The sequence below is a fragment of the Gymnogyps californianus genome, chromosome 14 (assembly GCF_018139145.2).
Source record: "Gymnogyps californianus isolate 813 chromosome 14, ASM1813914v2, whole genome shotgun sequence".
Classification (NCBI taxonomy): domain Eukaryota; kingdom Metazoa; phylum Chordata; class Aves; order Accipitriformes; family Cathartidae; genus Gymnogyps; species Gymnogyps californianus.
The window spans coordinates 4,520,346-4,534,984 of NC_059484.1; the positions used below are offsets into that span (position 1 = coordinate 4,520,346).

A 14,639-nucleotide genomic window follows, 5' to 3' on the forward strand; every position below is an offset into this window, starting at 1 on the left:
TTTTTTCTGGTTTTGTATTGGGCGCATTGACAGCCAAATATTGTAGCACTGTGTCTAATTTAGTGAAACAGAGTGAGGATATTTTTGTTTGAAGTGACTAAAAATTTTTTAAAAACCTCTTATGAAGCGTGCACAAATGTGTATCCTCTGTTCTTTTAGACATTTAGAAAGACTTCACCATGTACTGAGTGATCCCTGTAGTTGTGTCAGGACAGAAGTCATGAATCTGTCAAAGTTCATGCAGGTCGGATCCCTTGAAGGGTCTTTATTAGTAGATGGTTTTTAATTTGGCCTTGGAGAACGCAGATGATGATGCTAAAATAATTATCTACTGCTGAGATCTTTTTCCTCCTTGATTGCTTAGCGAACACCCTTCCCCAGTCTTTAAGCTCAGCCTGCGTTCAGTGTCCTGTTCTTCAGAATGAGAGTAGGTGTATGTTCCTTGGGTTAATTAGACTACATGAAGTTTTGAGTGAATGTTGAAGTATAGAGTTACCACCTATCACCTCACAGTAAAACTCGATCAACAAAGAAATTGTGGTGTTTATCTTCTGGAAGCTTAGCAGTAGTGCTTGTGCAGTAGTGCGTGACTGCGTGAAAGCAGTGAGGACTGGTTTAATTGGAATTTTTGAGCTAAATTCCCTCCTTTAAAACAAAACAAAAGTAGAAGGAGTTTTTCAGCGGCTTCCCAGAGCATGAATTGATATCCAGCTATATTATATTTAGCAAAAACACAATCACCTTGCATTGCTCAGGGTACAAAACATTTGTAGGACCTGCTCTTGTTTTGTAGAACTCGAATGTTGTCAACATCTATACCTTTATTGCAGTAGTAGCAGGAAGATATTTTTTTCCTTTTAGAAAATCAGCAGTGATGCCAAGTTTCCACACAGTAATGCTATACAATACTATTGTTCTTCAGCTCTTGCCTTGTAGCCCATCGGCAACAAGACTTATCCATTTTTCCTTTTAGACGGAGAGCTGTAACTGCTACTTTATGGTTAATACCGTCTTTTACACTGAACATACAGAAAAGGAGAAGCCATTGCTTCACTGAGTGCGTAAGGCCCCTCCTGAGTATAGAGGTGCTGATGTAAGTGTCAGGCTTGCCATGCCTTGTTCTTATTACTGTTGTAGTGAGCTGATTTGGTCAATGCTTTTCCCACCTGGAAGATGATAAATATCTTGAATTTATCTTGCATATTTACAAGACTCAAAGTTACTGAATTGTCCTCAACAGCTAACTCAGTTATTTGTTAATCCATCTATAGAACAGGAAAAACTCTAATATTGAACAGTTTTGGAAGTACTAGGACAATAGCTCCTAGATAAGAACAGTATTTAGCTGTTGAAAATGTTAAATGTTAATTTTAACCGTTAAAAAACTGCCATGCAATTTTGACAGAGCAGGAAAAACTCTTCTTCTATTCTTTGCTGTAAATCAAATGCTAGCTTAATGTGATACAAGACATTCTAAAAAATGTGGTTGAATATATTTACGGAGTCTGTTTTGACCTGATTTCAATGTCTGCATCCTTGAGCTTGTGTGTACTGGCACCTATATCTCCAGATACATTTGCCACGCAATTAATTCGGATCCATTTCTTGCATACCTCAAGCATGGTGATTAGTCTCTTGGCTCAGTCTTCTTAACACACTTGTAAGGCACGGCAGCCTTTACAAGTGCCCGCTTATTGCAAAGGAGACAGATCTGCATCCTTCTGCACTACTTCTTGAGAATAAGTGGCTGGAGCTGCATTGGAGGATGTGACCAGATTAACTGTAATATTGCTCACGTCTTTGAAGGGGCATTGTATTGGTGGGCAAGAAGAAATTGTAGCAATTGGAAGGGAATCTGTGCTGCAGCCGTTCTGCTGCTGGTTTTATGATCCCGGTCATGCCATGCTTGAGGTTAAGCAGGGTTTGAGGCATTGCAAGTTGTTGTGGATTATAATAGAAACTCTGGGAGACAACAAAGCTTCCTTGGGAATGTCAAGCCTTTAGTTAAAAGAAAAAGACACCGTGAATATTAATATTCTGTGCTGGAATTGTTGCAGATGTAATGGAGTAAAATTATTTTTTTCCCTATGGATTTCCTTGGTCTTTCTACCTCTTTGCATATTACCCCATTTTGTCTTGCAAACTCTTCCCTTAGTAAGCATTGGTCCCTTGGCCCTCTCTCTTCACTGACTGTAGAAGTTATCTTCCCTCCAGCCCTTGCTCTATGAAAAAGCTGACTTGTATCATCCCCCACTTCACTGACTTGCTTATCTTTTAGTACGTGTTACTTAGAGATGCCTATTGTCTTTGGCTTATACTCTCTAATTTTCCCCCATCTGTTACTCTTTAACTCCCTAATTGTGTTATTTAATTCAGTAAAACATTGTAGGATAGATTTTGTGTAACATGCTTTACAAATTAAAACTAATTCTAATGAGACAAATTGCAGTGACCAGATTGTGTTAAATATGTGACCTTTTGCAGAGTAGTTCAGACTCGTTTTAGTCCAGTTGTGAAGAAATGTTGGGTTGAAGAATAGTCACTAAACTTTAATAGTGCACAAAACCTCAAGAACTTTTTATTTTATTTTATTTTGGTAAATGCATAAGACTGAAATGTTTTTAACCCTGAAATCCTATTTGGGAAGCAAATGTAAACAAGCTACCAACATGAATTAGCTAATTCTCATTTTTCTCAGCTGCACATTCTGTAGGTGGAGTGAAGCTAGTGGGCAAAGTGCTTATTTTTTAGCATTGGTCGCAGCTGACACTTTCTTAAAATCAGTATTCATACCATTCCATTAGTTTTATTTTGCAAAGCAAGCAAGCAACATAAACTTTCTGATATTATTGTGTCAGGAAGAGATGATGGGAAACAATTGGTTATTTTGCACTCTCAAGCCCCATATACAGTTGAATCAACCGGTGTTTGTCTTATGGTTTTGTATCAGCTGCTACAGAGTGAGTTGTGTGTGAGCTCTCCTTTCTTATTCCAAGAAGCAACTGAATTGTGGATAAGCTAGAAGGTATTTGAAGGAATCAGGTTAGTTATTCTGGATTTTTCCTTTGTTTTAGCTGAACGTTGGTTCTATGTGTTAATGGTTAACTCTGTGAGTTTACAGTTTTATTATGGGATCAACATACAGTAACATACTGGGAAAGATACATGTTTGGCTGTGAAGCATTTGCTCTTGATGACTAGTTCTTTAAGACTTCGCATTAAACTTTTTAGACATTAAAGGCAAGTCCAGTTCTTTATTGGATAACACTGAATGGTGATCTCTCTTGTAGCCCATTTGAGTGGGAGAAATAATAAGAGTAGTGTTCAACCACAATAAATACTTCTTAATCAAGCTGTTTTTCAGGCAGTTCTTTGTTTAAAAATAGTCTTTTTAAATTTTAGGATCTGTATGCCAAAAAACATCTGGAAAATAACTCGTAAATGCTCAAAGGGGTTTTTTTGGTTTTGAAAAGGGAGACAACCTAAACATAATGCTATCAGTGTTGATTTTTTGGTTTTCATACAATACATCTTTCATACAATACATTTCAGTACCACTGTAACTTTGCAAGTTGTATTAAAGTAGCTATTTTAATGTTTTAGGTCTGTAGTTCAATTGAAGACTCTTATATTATGAACATTCATAGGTTCTGTGTTCCAATTAACTGATTTATGTTCTGTCACTGGCAAAATAAAAAAAAAAGAGTCTTAATGTATTTTATTGCTGTATTAGATAGTTGAAATTTCACTTAGGATGCAATAATCAGCGTTAAAGCAGGAAGCTAAAACCAGCATTATGGCGAAGACTGCAGAGGCACTTAGAAGACGTCAGCAGTTTTGGGTGCGTTTCTTTTCCTTTCCAATCCTTTTATCAGTAAGGCTCTTGCAATTCACATCTGAGGATCAGGAAAACAATATTAGAGTTGTAGGGGGAGTTAATCTGTGTCCAAACCATTTTCGGTAAATTAAAATAAAAACTAAAAAATCTATTGACTTGTGCCAACTCTTGTTTGACTCTGAGTTAGACTAATGTGTGGTCTGCTGTGCTGTGAGGGCATGTGAGCCACAGCTGCTGGATTTTGTTAGCTCCTGCATCTCTGGTCTATGCAAACTTGAAGTCAAAGTTCTTCAATATCTCTGTGGCTCTGTTTCCCCATCTCTGAAAAGAGAATGCTGTTTCCTTAGAGGCATTCGCCACACACTGCTGGCTGTGGAAGCTGTTGGTTGAACTTATCCAGTATTGTCGCCTGCTGTGCTTTTCACCTAGTTTTGTTCCTCTGTGACCTGCTGCCGAGACCTTTTCAAGTGTGTTTCCATCGGACAGGACCCCTGTGTGAAGGAGGCAGGGAGACACTTCCAAAGAGAGACTGCACTTTACTGAGGCTGGCTCTTTGCAGAATCTCTGTGGCATTTGCACTGCTTGAAAGCTGTGTGGCAGATTAAACTGGATGAAACTTGCCTGTATTTATCAAAATAGCAGGAAGAATAATTTAATCTAAAAACATTCATTTAACTCAACATGTCTGTTTTATCAGGATGCAAATGAACATGTTTCCGTTGTTGTTGGGCTTGCTGCTTTCTGTATAGAGGAACCTTTGTGAAGGAGGGTGCTGCTGACGTACTAGCACGTTGTAGTTGGTCCTTAGGTCAAGTGCTTTTGGTCAGCTCTCTAACATTGTCTATTAGGGTGAGGATTTTTGGAAGTGTATGTTTCTCTAAAGCTGGAATTTTTCAGATTTCCTCCTTAGGATCCATCATGCACCCAGGCATTGGACTTGTCTTCCATTACAGAAATAGGTGGCTTGAAACCTCTGTCTAAGAAATAGGAAATGTATTAATCATCATCATTTATTTTTCTTCAGATTTGTTGTTTATTTTTTTCTTGAATACCACAATTCTTCTTTTCTGTCTGTTTTTTTAGGGTTTTGTTTTGGCCTCACATTAGTTTTATCTGTTTTTCTGCAGTTACTACTAATAACTAGTATTTATTTTACATACTGTCAGTGAGAGCTTCCCATTATGTCTGTTATGAGACGTAGGGAATGAAAAGCTGAATCTTTAAGATAAACTATGTAGACAAGTTGCTCGTTACAGCCTTCTGCTCCTTCAGAGCAGATTTTGTGAAGTGCACAGGCTGAGCCTGGTTGGTGTTTGCTTGCTTATGAAAGATGCTTAACAAAAGTTTGGCGTAGTGTTAGGAAGCAGAGATGAACACTATTCCTCACCATCTCAAAAAGGGATGATTATAACTGTGAGAAGGCAGTTGCAGAAAATGAAGCATGCATTTGTGCATGTTCTTCCATGCTGCGTCACTAATGCCATGCAGGCTGTCAGTTCTTCAGACCACTAGAGATATTTATGAAATCAATCCATGATCCTGGAGAGTTAGAGAGGCAGTATTGTTAGCTAGAGAATGCCTAAATAGAAAATAAAATTAATACAATTTACAAGAAGATTGTCATAGAAAATGGATGAATTTCCTACAGTCCCCTGGTTTTGCCTGACTGCAAGTGAGAGCTGAGCATAAAGACAAAGCAGAAAGCAAAAATATAAATTAGCCCTTTTAGACCACAATAATAGTAGAAAAAAATACTTGAAAACCTAATTTATTTTTAAACCTGATTTGAAATAATGCACAATAAAATGCTGCACAAATGCAACTTGAGGTGTTGGTGAGTTTAGTGTGGTTTTATTTGATCACACAATTCTACTTTTTCAAGCCCTTTTTGTTTTGCTTTGCGTGTCTTTTGCTTTCAGATCTTACTAATTTTTGCCTTTCTAAGCCATTTTGTCATGCTTTTACCATTGGCTGTAGCTCTGCTGTGCCTCACTGTCACACTGAAGTGACTCCCTGTCATGAAATCAGTCTTCAGCAAAAGACTTCCTTCTTATAGGTCTGAAATACACTTTACTTTCAACTCTTCTCTGTCCGGGTTGCCTGATCATTTGTCTGGGTTGAAGGTCTGTCTTTAAAGAACTAATATTTTGTTGCTGGCAAAAGAAAGGGGAGGTGAAGGAAGGGTCAGGGTGTGGATCAGTGTTAAACAAATTGTGAAGGTCACAAAGAATTTTAATCTGGCTTGAAAAAGAGACTTGTACCCAGCAGCACATTTTTGTTTGTGATGGCCTGAATGGACAATTGTGGCTACTTTGAGAATTTAGTGTAGACTGCATGACTGGTATAAATTGAATTAGTCTCATGACAAGGACATAGTCCCCTTTTTTTTTCTATCTGCCTGATGGAAAGCAGAAGAAAGCCCTGCGTGACACGTCTTGACCCGCAATGTCAATGTGGGCTTTTGTGACAGGCTCTGATTTCTGGCCTCTCATTTGATAAAGCCAATTTGGTGGAGACTAGAAAGGAGGCTTGCTGCAACACAAAATGTACTTACAGAAAACAGTATCTGGTGGTGAGTACAGATGACTGCCATTCCGTCTTAATAGTCGTTAGAAAGCCAGAGTTTCTTTCTGAAAACGGGACAAAGTCTTGGGCTTGTATAACATAGGGACACAGTAACACCAAATGATGCACTGTGTAATATCCTGTGCCGTGGTATCTCCTTTCTTTGTCCTTTTGTCCAGCCATCCCTGTGTCCTCCATTTCCTCCATTTACTTATTTCTTACATTTTTCTTTCCCACTCTTCTGCCTGCCTTTCATCTTCTTACACTTCTCTCTTCCCTCCACTTTGTACCCTAAACCAAAATCGCTCCCTCTTCTCCATGCTGACAGGGCACCAGCAAAGCAATCATTGTGAGTGCTGCCTTTCCGTAGCCTGAAAACATCCCAACTTTCTGATTTTGTGTCCGTTTCCCTCCCATTCTTGATGCCCTCCTTCCTGCCTCCATTGGCACTGGTAGAGTGGAAATTCCAGTGGAAATATTTACAGTGCATCAAAGGAAAAAGCAACTGAATGCAGGTTGTGTAACAGAAAACTGTAACCTGCAGTGCTTGTTGCTCTATCTGCACTCGCAATGTAGATGTAATGATTTAAATGGAAACATTTTCTAATGTTTTAAGTACTAGAAAGACATTTTGAATTGCTGTTGATTTTTTTTTTTTTTAAACAAGGTTAAAAATTCTGTTGTTCCCATTGATACACAATGCAGTGGATCAAGATCTTTTCACTAAATTTACGAAACTCACAAGAGCATGATTGTCATGTTTTTCCTGAATATTAATTTCAAATAAGGGGTTGTAATCTGAGCAGGGGTAGCCAAGTATTTTTGCAGTTGGTAAACAAACAGGAGCATGGTGACTATTACATTTACGCTACAGGGTTGCGATTTCAAGGCATAAGATTTGGCTGCAGGTACTCTGACAGCGAATCATGGCATTGTGCCAGTGTCATGACCACAACTGGGTGATGTTTTCTGGAAGTTCTGTCATTTGTATCACGAATTCTGGTGGTTTTTGTTGGAGAATCATTTCAGCTCATGCCACAAACCTCTAGAGGAGATAAAGAAAATCGAAAACATCGTGTGGTGTAACAAATCCAAAAACATCTACTTTCCCAAGCATGTGTATGTTCCATTATCTCATGTAGATTTGAGAAATGTTTTCTCTTTGTTAATACAATGTATTTTTTTTCTCTTCCCTTATTCAGAGACCTGAGTGAAAACCAGATAAAAGGAATCCCTAGAAAGGCCTTTCGAGGAATCATTGATGTGAAGAACTTGTAAGTGACAACTTCATTAATATGTGTGGTGAAAAACATTCTCCCTAGGTTACATCTGGCTGTTACTATTCGTTTGAGTACCACATGGTTAGCTCTGTGCAACACCAAAGGGAGCTGTGGTCCCTGCTGTGTACAGAAGGTTATCACCAAGGGCCTCAAGTGCTACTTGGTCCGCATGTACACTGTGCAACACAGCTGGGCAAGTTTTGAGCAAAGAAAAAAAGTATACTTAAAGACTTTACCCCTCCCTGCAGTATTGTCCTGCAAAATCCAGTGAAATCACAGTCCAAGCCTTGAAGCAAGATATGCATAGGAAAAGAACTGGTAGAGTTTGGGGGTGCAATCAAAATATTTCACTTAGATTAAACTTTCTGTCCCACCACTTGGGTGGGAAGTAAATATGGCAAAATGTGGCACACAGGCACAGTAGTTGAGCACAAATATCAGAAAATGAAAAAATAATGTGGGAAATTAACTGTGCATGCTTTGACAGTTTGTATTGAAAATTAAAATAATTTTTAAAAGCCATTAAAGAGAGAAAAGCGGGTTTTGCTGTTTGTGCTAATGAAGTTCGTCTGTCCTAGCCATTTTCTATAACATACAGTCTGAAATATGTGTAAATAAAGACTTTCAGCTCTATATTTCCAGATCTGCTAGAGGCTCTTACATGTTACGTACCAGAAGTGCATTTTTGTGCGCACCCACGCACTAACGCACCATTGGCATTGTTAGAGCTAACACAAGGTGAATTGAAAAAGGAAATAACAGCCAACAAGTTGGCAGAGTCAGGATTTCCTGAGAAAACCTGCAGCCACTCTCAGCACCATTTCAGAGTCAGTAGTATTAGCACTGTTACCACACCAGTAGCTGAAATCTGATACCCCATCATGTTAAATATTGTAAGCATAGTGTAAATAGTGTGGATTTTTTTTTGTTTATTTAGTAGAAGAATCAGCTAAAGGAGATCTAAAAAGAAGCACTTTTCTATAAACAGTCTTGCAACATACCTGTGCTCTCTTTTCATTTCTTGCCCCAATGAACCACCTCCTTAGCGTCCAGACGAAATTTTTTTCTATAGGCAGCATGGAAACTGTTAAGGGCAGTCAACATGAGTCAGAGCATGACCACATCTGCATCCAAGGGCAAAACACAATTCCTGTACTTTCTCTGGTGATGCTGTGTTGCAGGGAATATCACATCACTGGGCCTTGTGCAAGGGAGACAGTACTGCAAAAGACCAAAGCAGGACTTCCCTCAAACTGGAAAACATAGGCACAGGAGCAGCGCTGTGACATGCCCCCTGCTCTCTCTGAGCACTGTGCTAGGTTCCTTTGGAGACTTTGGGATAGACAGAATGTGAAGACTTTTACACGTCATATAACATTTACGGCTGTTTCTGCAGGCATTCAGCATACTAAGCTTGTGTTTCTTCAATGGTTTGTTACTTACGTTGTGTATATTCAACAGTGACTCTAGCTTTTCAGGTATGAAGGCTCTTTTACCTGAATATCAGCCTGAGAAAACACATCTTGAGGAGCCAGTTAAACTCATCTGAGCCTGTACTCTAATGTTCCTCTTCAGTGGAGGAGCATCAGAGGACCTGTGTGAGCAGGTCTAGTTTTTAAGACACAGGAAAATACTAGAGAATATAGTTTATAGTGGGAAGAAGTTTAGACAGAAGTATGGATTTTAGACAGAAGTGTGGCTTTTTGGTTATGTTAGCATGAACTTTACTTAGTTTGTGTAATCTAGAGGAACAATAGATGGTTGTTTTTTTTCAGAAAATCTAACTTTCCCAGCTATAATTCACTGTTAGCTGTCTAACTTCATTTAAAATAGCAAAGTTTGCATTCAGAGTTGATTTCACCTCTGGCAAGCTGTCAGAAAAATCACAGGTGTTCTTTGATTTGTGCACCCAATGTCAGTGCAGAAGGAACCAGAGACTCACTGTTACATGAGCCGATATCAAGGGATGGATGGATGGGTGGATGGAGTGCTTACAGGAACTCTATAAATGTTGGGATCTAAAGCTTTAACAAAAAATTGTGACTGTCAAGTTAGGCAGCATCTATTAATTTGCTGTAAAAGACACAGTATCAGAAGTGCTTCCCTGTAGCCACTGTTTCTGTCTTTCAGGAATACTGAAGTTATCACAGAATCATAAAATAATTCTGGTTGGAAGTGACCTCTAGTCCAACCTCTGGCTCAGCAGGAGTACGAAGCTTAGTAGTCTAATTAATAGATTTGCTGATGTGAGCCACGAGTACTGATTGTTTAGATAAATAGCAGGAGAAGCAGACTTTTCACTCAGATCTTTAGTCGTTTTTTCTTGCTAAGGAATGGATGAATTGTGTACCCAGGGTGGTTTGTTAGATCAGATGACTGTTGCTTCCAAACACAGACTAGTGGCCTATGAGTTGCTGAGAAAAACGTGACAAAATCTTGAGCCAACATGCTGCTGGAAACGCATTAAAATTTCTGCAGCAATAACTATAAGGGTGTGATTCAAGTTGAACCAAGTTAATATTTAGAGCTCTTAAAGCTTTAAGCAGTCAGCTTAAGCACGCCGATTCCCATTCTCAGTCTAGATTTGGCAGCCAAATCGCTCCCTTCTGAGTCACAGAAATGACCATGCCAATGAGCGCAAGTGTTCAAGCACCTAGAGGAAGAGAATGAGTCTTTGCCTTTCAGTGCCATTCAGCTGTTCAAACACCTGCACTGCTAATCGCCCGGTGACTCTCTGACACATATGCACTAACGTGATAGCAGCAGGGTTGGCCGTTTCTATGGTTATCACTTTGCAGATTTATTGTACTATCTCAGAGTTCTTCCACCTTATAAAGCACGTTTTTGAGGGATCTTGGAGACTTTTTAAACATAAGAAATAAAGTTACATATTCTCCCACGCTCCCCAGCCCATTCCAGTTTATCTTTAAAATTCATATAGGGAAAGGCTGGCATGGAATTGTCTCTGTTTTCATGGCTTGACATTTAACATGGCCTCAAATTCTTCCAGTTTCTGCATAAAGTGTCCAAACGTCGTGGCAAAAATAATAACTCTGTAGATATTATAATAGGGACATAGCAAGTGCTAGACCATGTGAAAGTCTCCAGATGAATACTGTCTTTAACATCAGCTTGAAAAGCTTCCCTCAGGAAAAAATGCAGAGAAGCTGATGCAATAGACTAAGCCAGGGCATGAATTCCTCTTGGATACAAGCTCTGAAATACGCGGCCTAAGGGCTTAATATAAATTACAGTGGGTGCTATTTGGAAACCCTGTGAGAACTACCCTATCTCAGCATGGCCATAGCAGTAAGCAACACAAAGTGGCAGGCTGTGTCCAGTTGGAGCATACTGGTGTTAAAAAAAAAATATATATTCCTGAATTTAAGGGAAGAGGTGCTGCTGCATGTGCTAAGCAATGAGAGTCTTTGGTGGTGTCCCTCGAGCACCAGGACTGCAGAACTGGCTTGGTACCAATACGATTTTGGTCATTTAAAAAAACCAAATGTTAAAATGATAGGAAAGAAAAAAAAGTGTTATAGAAAGCAGCGTTTCAGGATGTTTTTCACCATGCCTTTCTTTTTAAATGGTAAAAACTTTCTATCTTTTGTTATTCTCTTAGCAGAACAGTGAGCCCAGGAAAATGGGCTCCCATAAGGGCAGTGCTAAAGAAGAGCTTTTAAGTGCCAGGGAGGCCAATGTTTCTGCCCGAGACAAAGCCAAAGCAGAGGCTGGCAAGATGAGGTTTTAAAACTCCCAAGTGGGGGAAATTTTGTTGTGTGAATTATTTTCATATGAAGTGGTTTCTGCTGTTTGACTACAAAATCAAAGGAAGAATCTGCACACAAAGAATAAGTTAGTAAGTCTATTTCTAATTAAAATATAGAAATAATTATACAGCTTTTAGAAAGTTTCATGAACACATAATGTCCATTACCAATAGTGAACTTATATGGGAATTTGGCGTAAACTGACACTTTGAACGTATTGTAGAATAGATGCATAAATGCTACTCAGTGGTCCTAAAAGAGTCCTAAAACAAGAAAGGGCAAGAGAGGGCCAGCTTGCAGTGCACACCTGTATTCAATTTCTGTTACTTATTACTTAGAGAACAGGAAATCTTTCTTGCAGGAATCTAGCCCCAAGTAAGCACATTTATTTCAAGAATTAAAGTATATGGATTTGGGTCTTGTTGAGCTTTGGGCTAACTCAGCACTGTCGGCCATGGCCTTCCATCATAAAAATATATAGAGCCACTTCTTGGATTTCTGCACGTTTACCCTGCTTGTATCACATCTTGGCATTCAGATAAGTGTTTCTCTGGTGAGGCATTCCTGCAGTTTCTGTTGAATTAGCCTGCCCGGCCGACCTTATTGAGGGCAGCCAGATTCTCAGAGTAGGAATATGCAGAGGTTGACTCAAATAAAGATCCTGTAACAGCAGCAACCGTTCTTTTAAGGTGTTGCTTGTGGTTATTGGCAGTATGCTCCCAGCCCTTCTCTCGCTGTGCTCTCTTCAGGTCTGTGAAGCTGAACATAACCCATTGAGCTGTGTGGGGATTGCAAAGCATTGTAGGAATGTGATTCCTGGAGGCATGATGATATCCGGGCTTGTTGTGTTGCAGGAATCGTTCACTCAAAAGAAATGCACAGGACAGATTTCAAAGAATTACTCTTCCTGGCAGGTTGCTGCCCTGTGTCGTTTTGCCATCTCTTGACAGAAGTTTATTCCTTTGTTTTGCATCATTGCAGTAAGGAAAATCAACAGCCCAGGACTTACCAGCAAGCAGAGATCTGTCTGAGACTAAGATGGCAAGAATCTGGTTATCTGTTTCCCTAAGCCTTTGCTCCTTTGTCAGCCATTCCTATCTTGCACCTTTCAGACTGAAGGAAAAGCTTCTTCTGTAAGCAGTGAGAGTGCAAACGTACATCTCACCTATATACAGAGTGTACCGACTTGGTGTCAGTGTCTATGTCAATGCAGCCTCCATGACCCACATCAAGGAGCAAGTGCTGGTAGCAGGGCTGGGTGGTAGGAAGTGGCCCGTGACCATACTGTCTGTAGGGTTCAAGCTGTGCTGTGCATGGTCCTCTCTTTCAAATCAACATCTCCTAGCGAAGGAAACTAAATGATTCACTGAAAAGAAAACAGGAATACGTATGCAGTGTGGATGCATGGGGAGAATGACAGAGCAGCAGAGCAGAGGGGGAGCCAACCTGACAGTGTAGACACCCTGTTTGAACACCACACAGAGCTAGGGCCACGTGAAATTACACAATGACTGCTTTTTCTGTGAGGAGTTGCTGCCATTTCTTGTTCTTGATTCACTGGAACTCAGTTCTGTGCATATTCATCTTCAGTATTCTTCCTTTTGTGGGCTTTGACTATAAGATAGAATTTTGTAGCATTGGGATTCAGAAGAACACAAGCTAACAGGTTCATCTCATGATAATACTGGCTCATTGCATTTCTGTCTAAATATTTCTCAGCCACACATAAGATAATAGCTCATATTACTAGACCTGCAAGCTGCTTTCCTTGCATCCTGGGACCACTTAGGAAATTGTGGGTAATATCCTTCTTTATAGCCCTAAAGGTTCCTTTGGAGGAAGAAATTTTAAGCATTTAGATTTTTAAAAAAAATGCAGAAATACATCAGCACATATGTAACATTTAACACTTCTGTAAGTCAGTACACATTTATTTTCCTAGTGGTTGCATTACCTATGCAATGTAAAAAATCAGAGCTGTGTGAGTGCTGTAAAATATTTTTGTGACTATTAGTTTCAGTTTCTTATTTGTTAAATGGCTTTTCCTGGAAGATACTCTTACTTTTTCTGCATGCATCTACTATTAGCATCGATCCATGTGACTTTTACAAAAATTAAATATCTAGATTGCACATTCAGGTTTTGGAAACAGCTGAACTTGCTCTTTACATTGAGAGGTATTTTGCATTCACCTAAACAAAATATAAAAATGTTTCTATGTCATTTATTTATCCATCACAACCCGCACTGCAGAGCATATTTCTAATTTTTGCCATTCAGCCATAGAATAGAAATAATTAAACATACTTGTCAAGTTAAAGTAATGAATAAACCCAAGGAAATAATGATTGATTTGTGTGTAGCCATTTCACTAGCAGAAAGAAAGCAAGTGATTGTGAATTATTTGCCGTACATAAATATGCAGTATATCTTAATGAAATGTTACACTAGAAAACTTAACTCCTTTAGTCTGGGTTCTTAAGGGAAGCTATTATCCAGAGCCCTCTGAAATTCCTGGCCTTAGTTTCTTGACAATTGTGTGCAGTATTCAGTGTTACTACTTCAGTTTACAGTAAAATAAAACAAAAGGAGGAAGATAAACAGTTGGCCAGATTTTCCACTGGTTTGGCGTAAAAATCTGGAATAAGTCTACTAAAGTCAGTGGTTGGTCTGAAATAAAAGCAATGAAATGGCTAGAGGAGAATTGGTTATTACATGTTGGCTTGTGTATTTGCTTATGTATCTTTCAATAGAATGAACAATATGTGTCTGTATTTGATGATGTGCATGAAAGGCACAGTGTATTTTAAATATGAATACATGAAAATTTAAAGAAAGGATAAATTTCTATTATGGAACAGATTTCAGGTTGCTTTGATCTCAGCTGGTATTTTTGGGTGTTCTCAGAGCTGGCAAAACAGGTCAGAGGTATTGAAACAGTCAGCTATTTGAAAATACTCGTTAGAGACAAGCCTTTTGCACTCTTTAGGGGGTGAAAAGATTGTATTACTTCAACCTTAAAAATTTGTAAATAATTTTCCCCCTCCTTATCCGTAAATTCACACTGCACTCAATGTATTCCAACAGTGTATTCCTTTCTATCTCCTGTAATTGGTATTCATTGTGATAGTGACCATAATGAATTCAAGAGAGATCTCTGTGGCCAGCACATTTGCTTTCCTAGAA

General features: G+C 39.0%; 1 protein-coding gene across 3 annotated transcripts in view; it reads left to right on the forward strand.

The window, feature by feature from the left end:
- The window catches only part of SLIT3 (slit guidance ligand 3), a 537,095-nt gene that overhangs the window by 268,614 nt on the left and 253,842 nt on the right, over positions 1 to 14,639 (forward strand). For all 3 annotated transcript variants that reach the window (XM_050905039.1, XM_050905038.1, XM_050905037.1), the window contains one exon: positions 7,606 to 7,677. In XM_050905039.1, the coding sequence (XP_050760996.1) occupies positions 7,606 to 7,677 (72 nt within the window). The remainder of the gene's footprint in view (positions 1 to 7,605; positions 7,678 to 14,639) is intronic.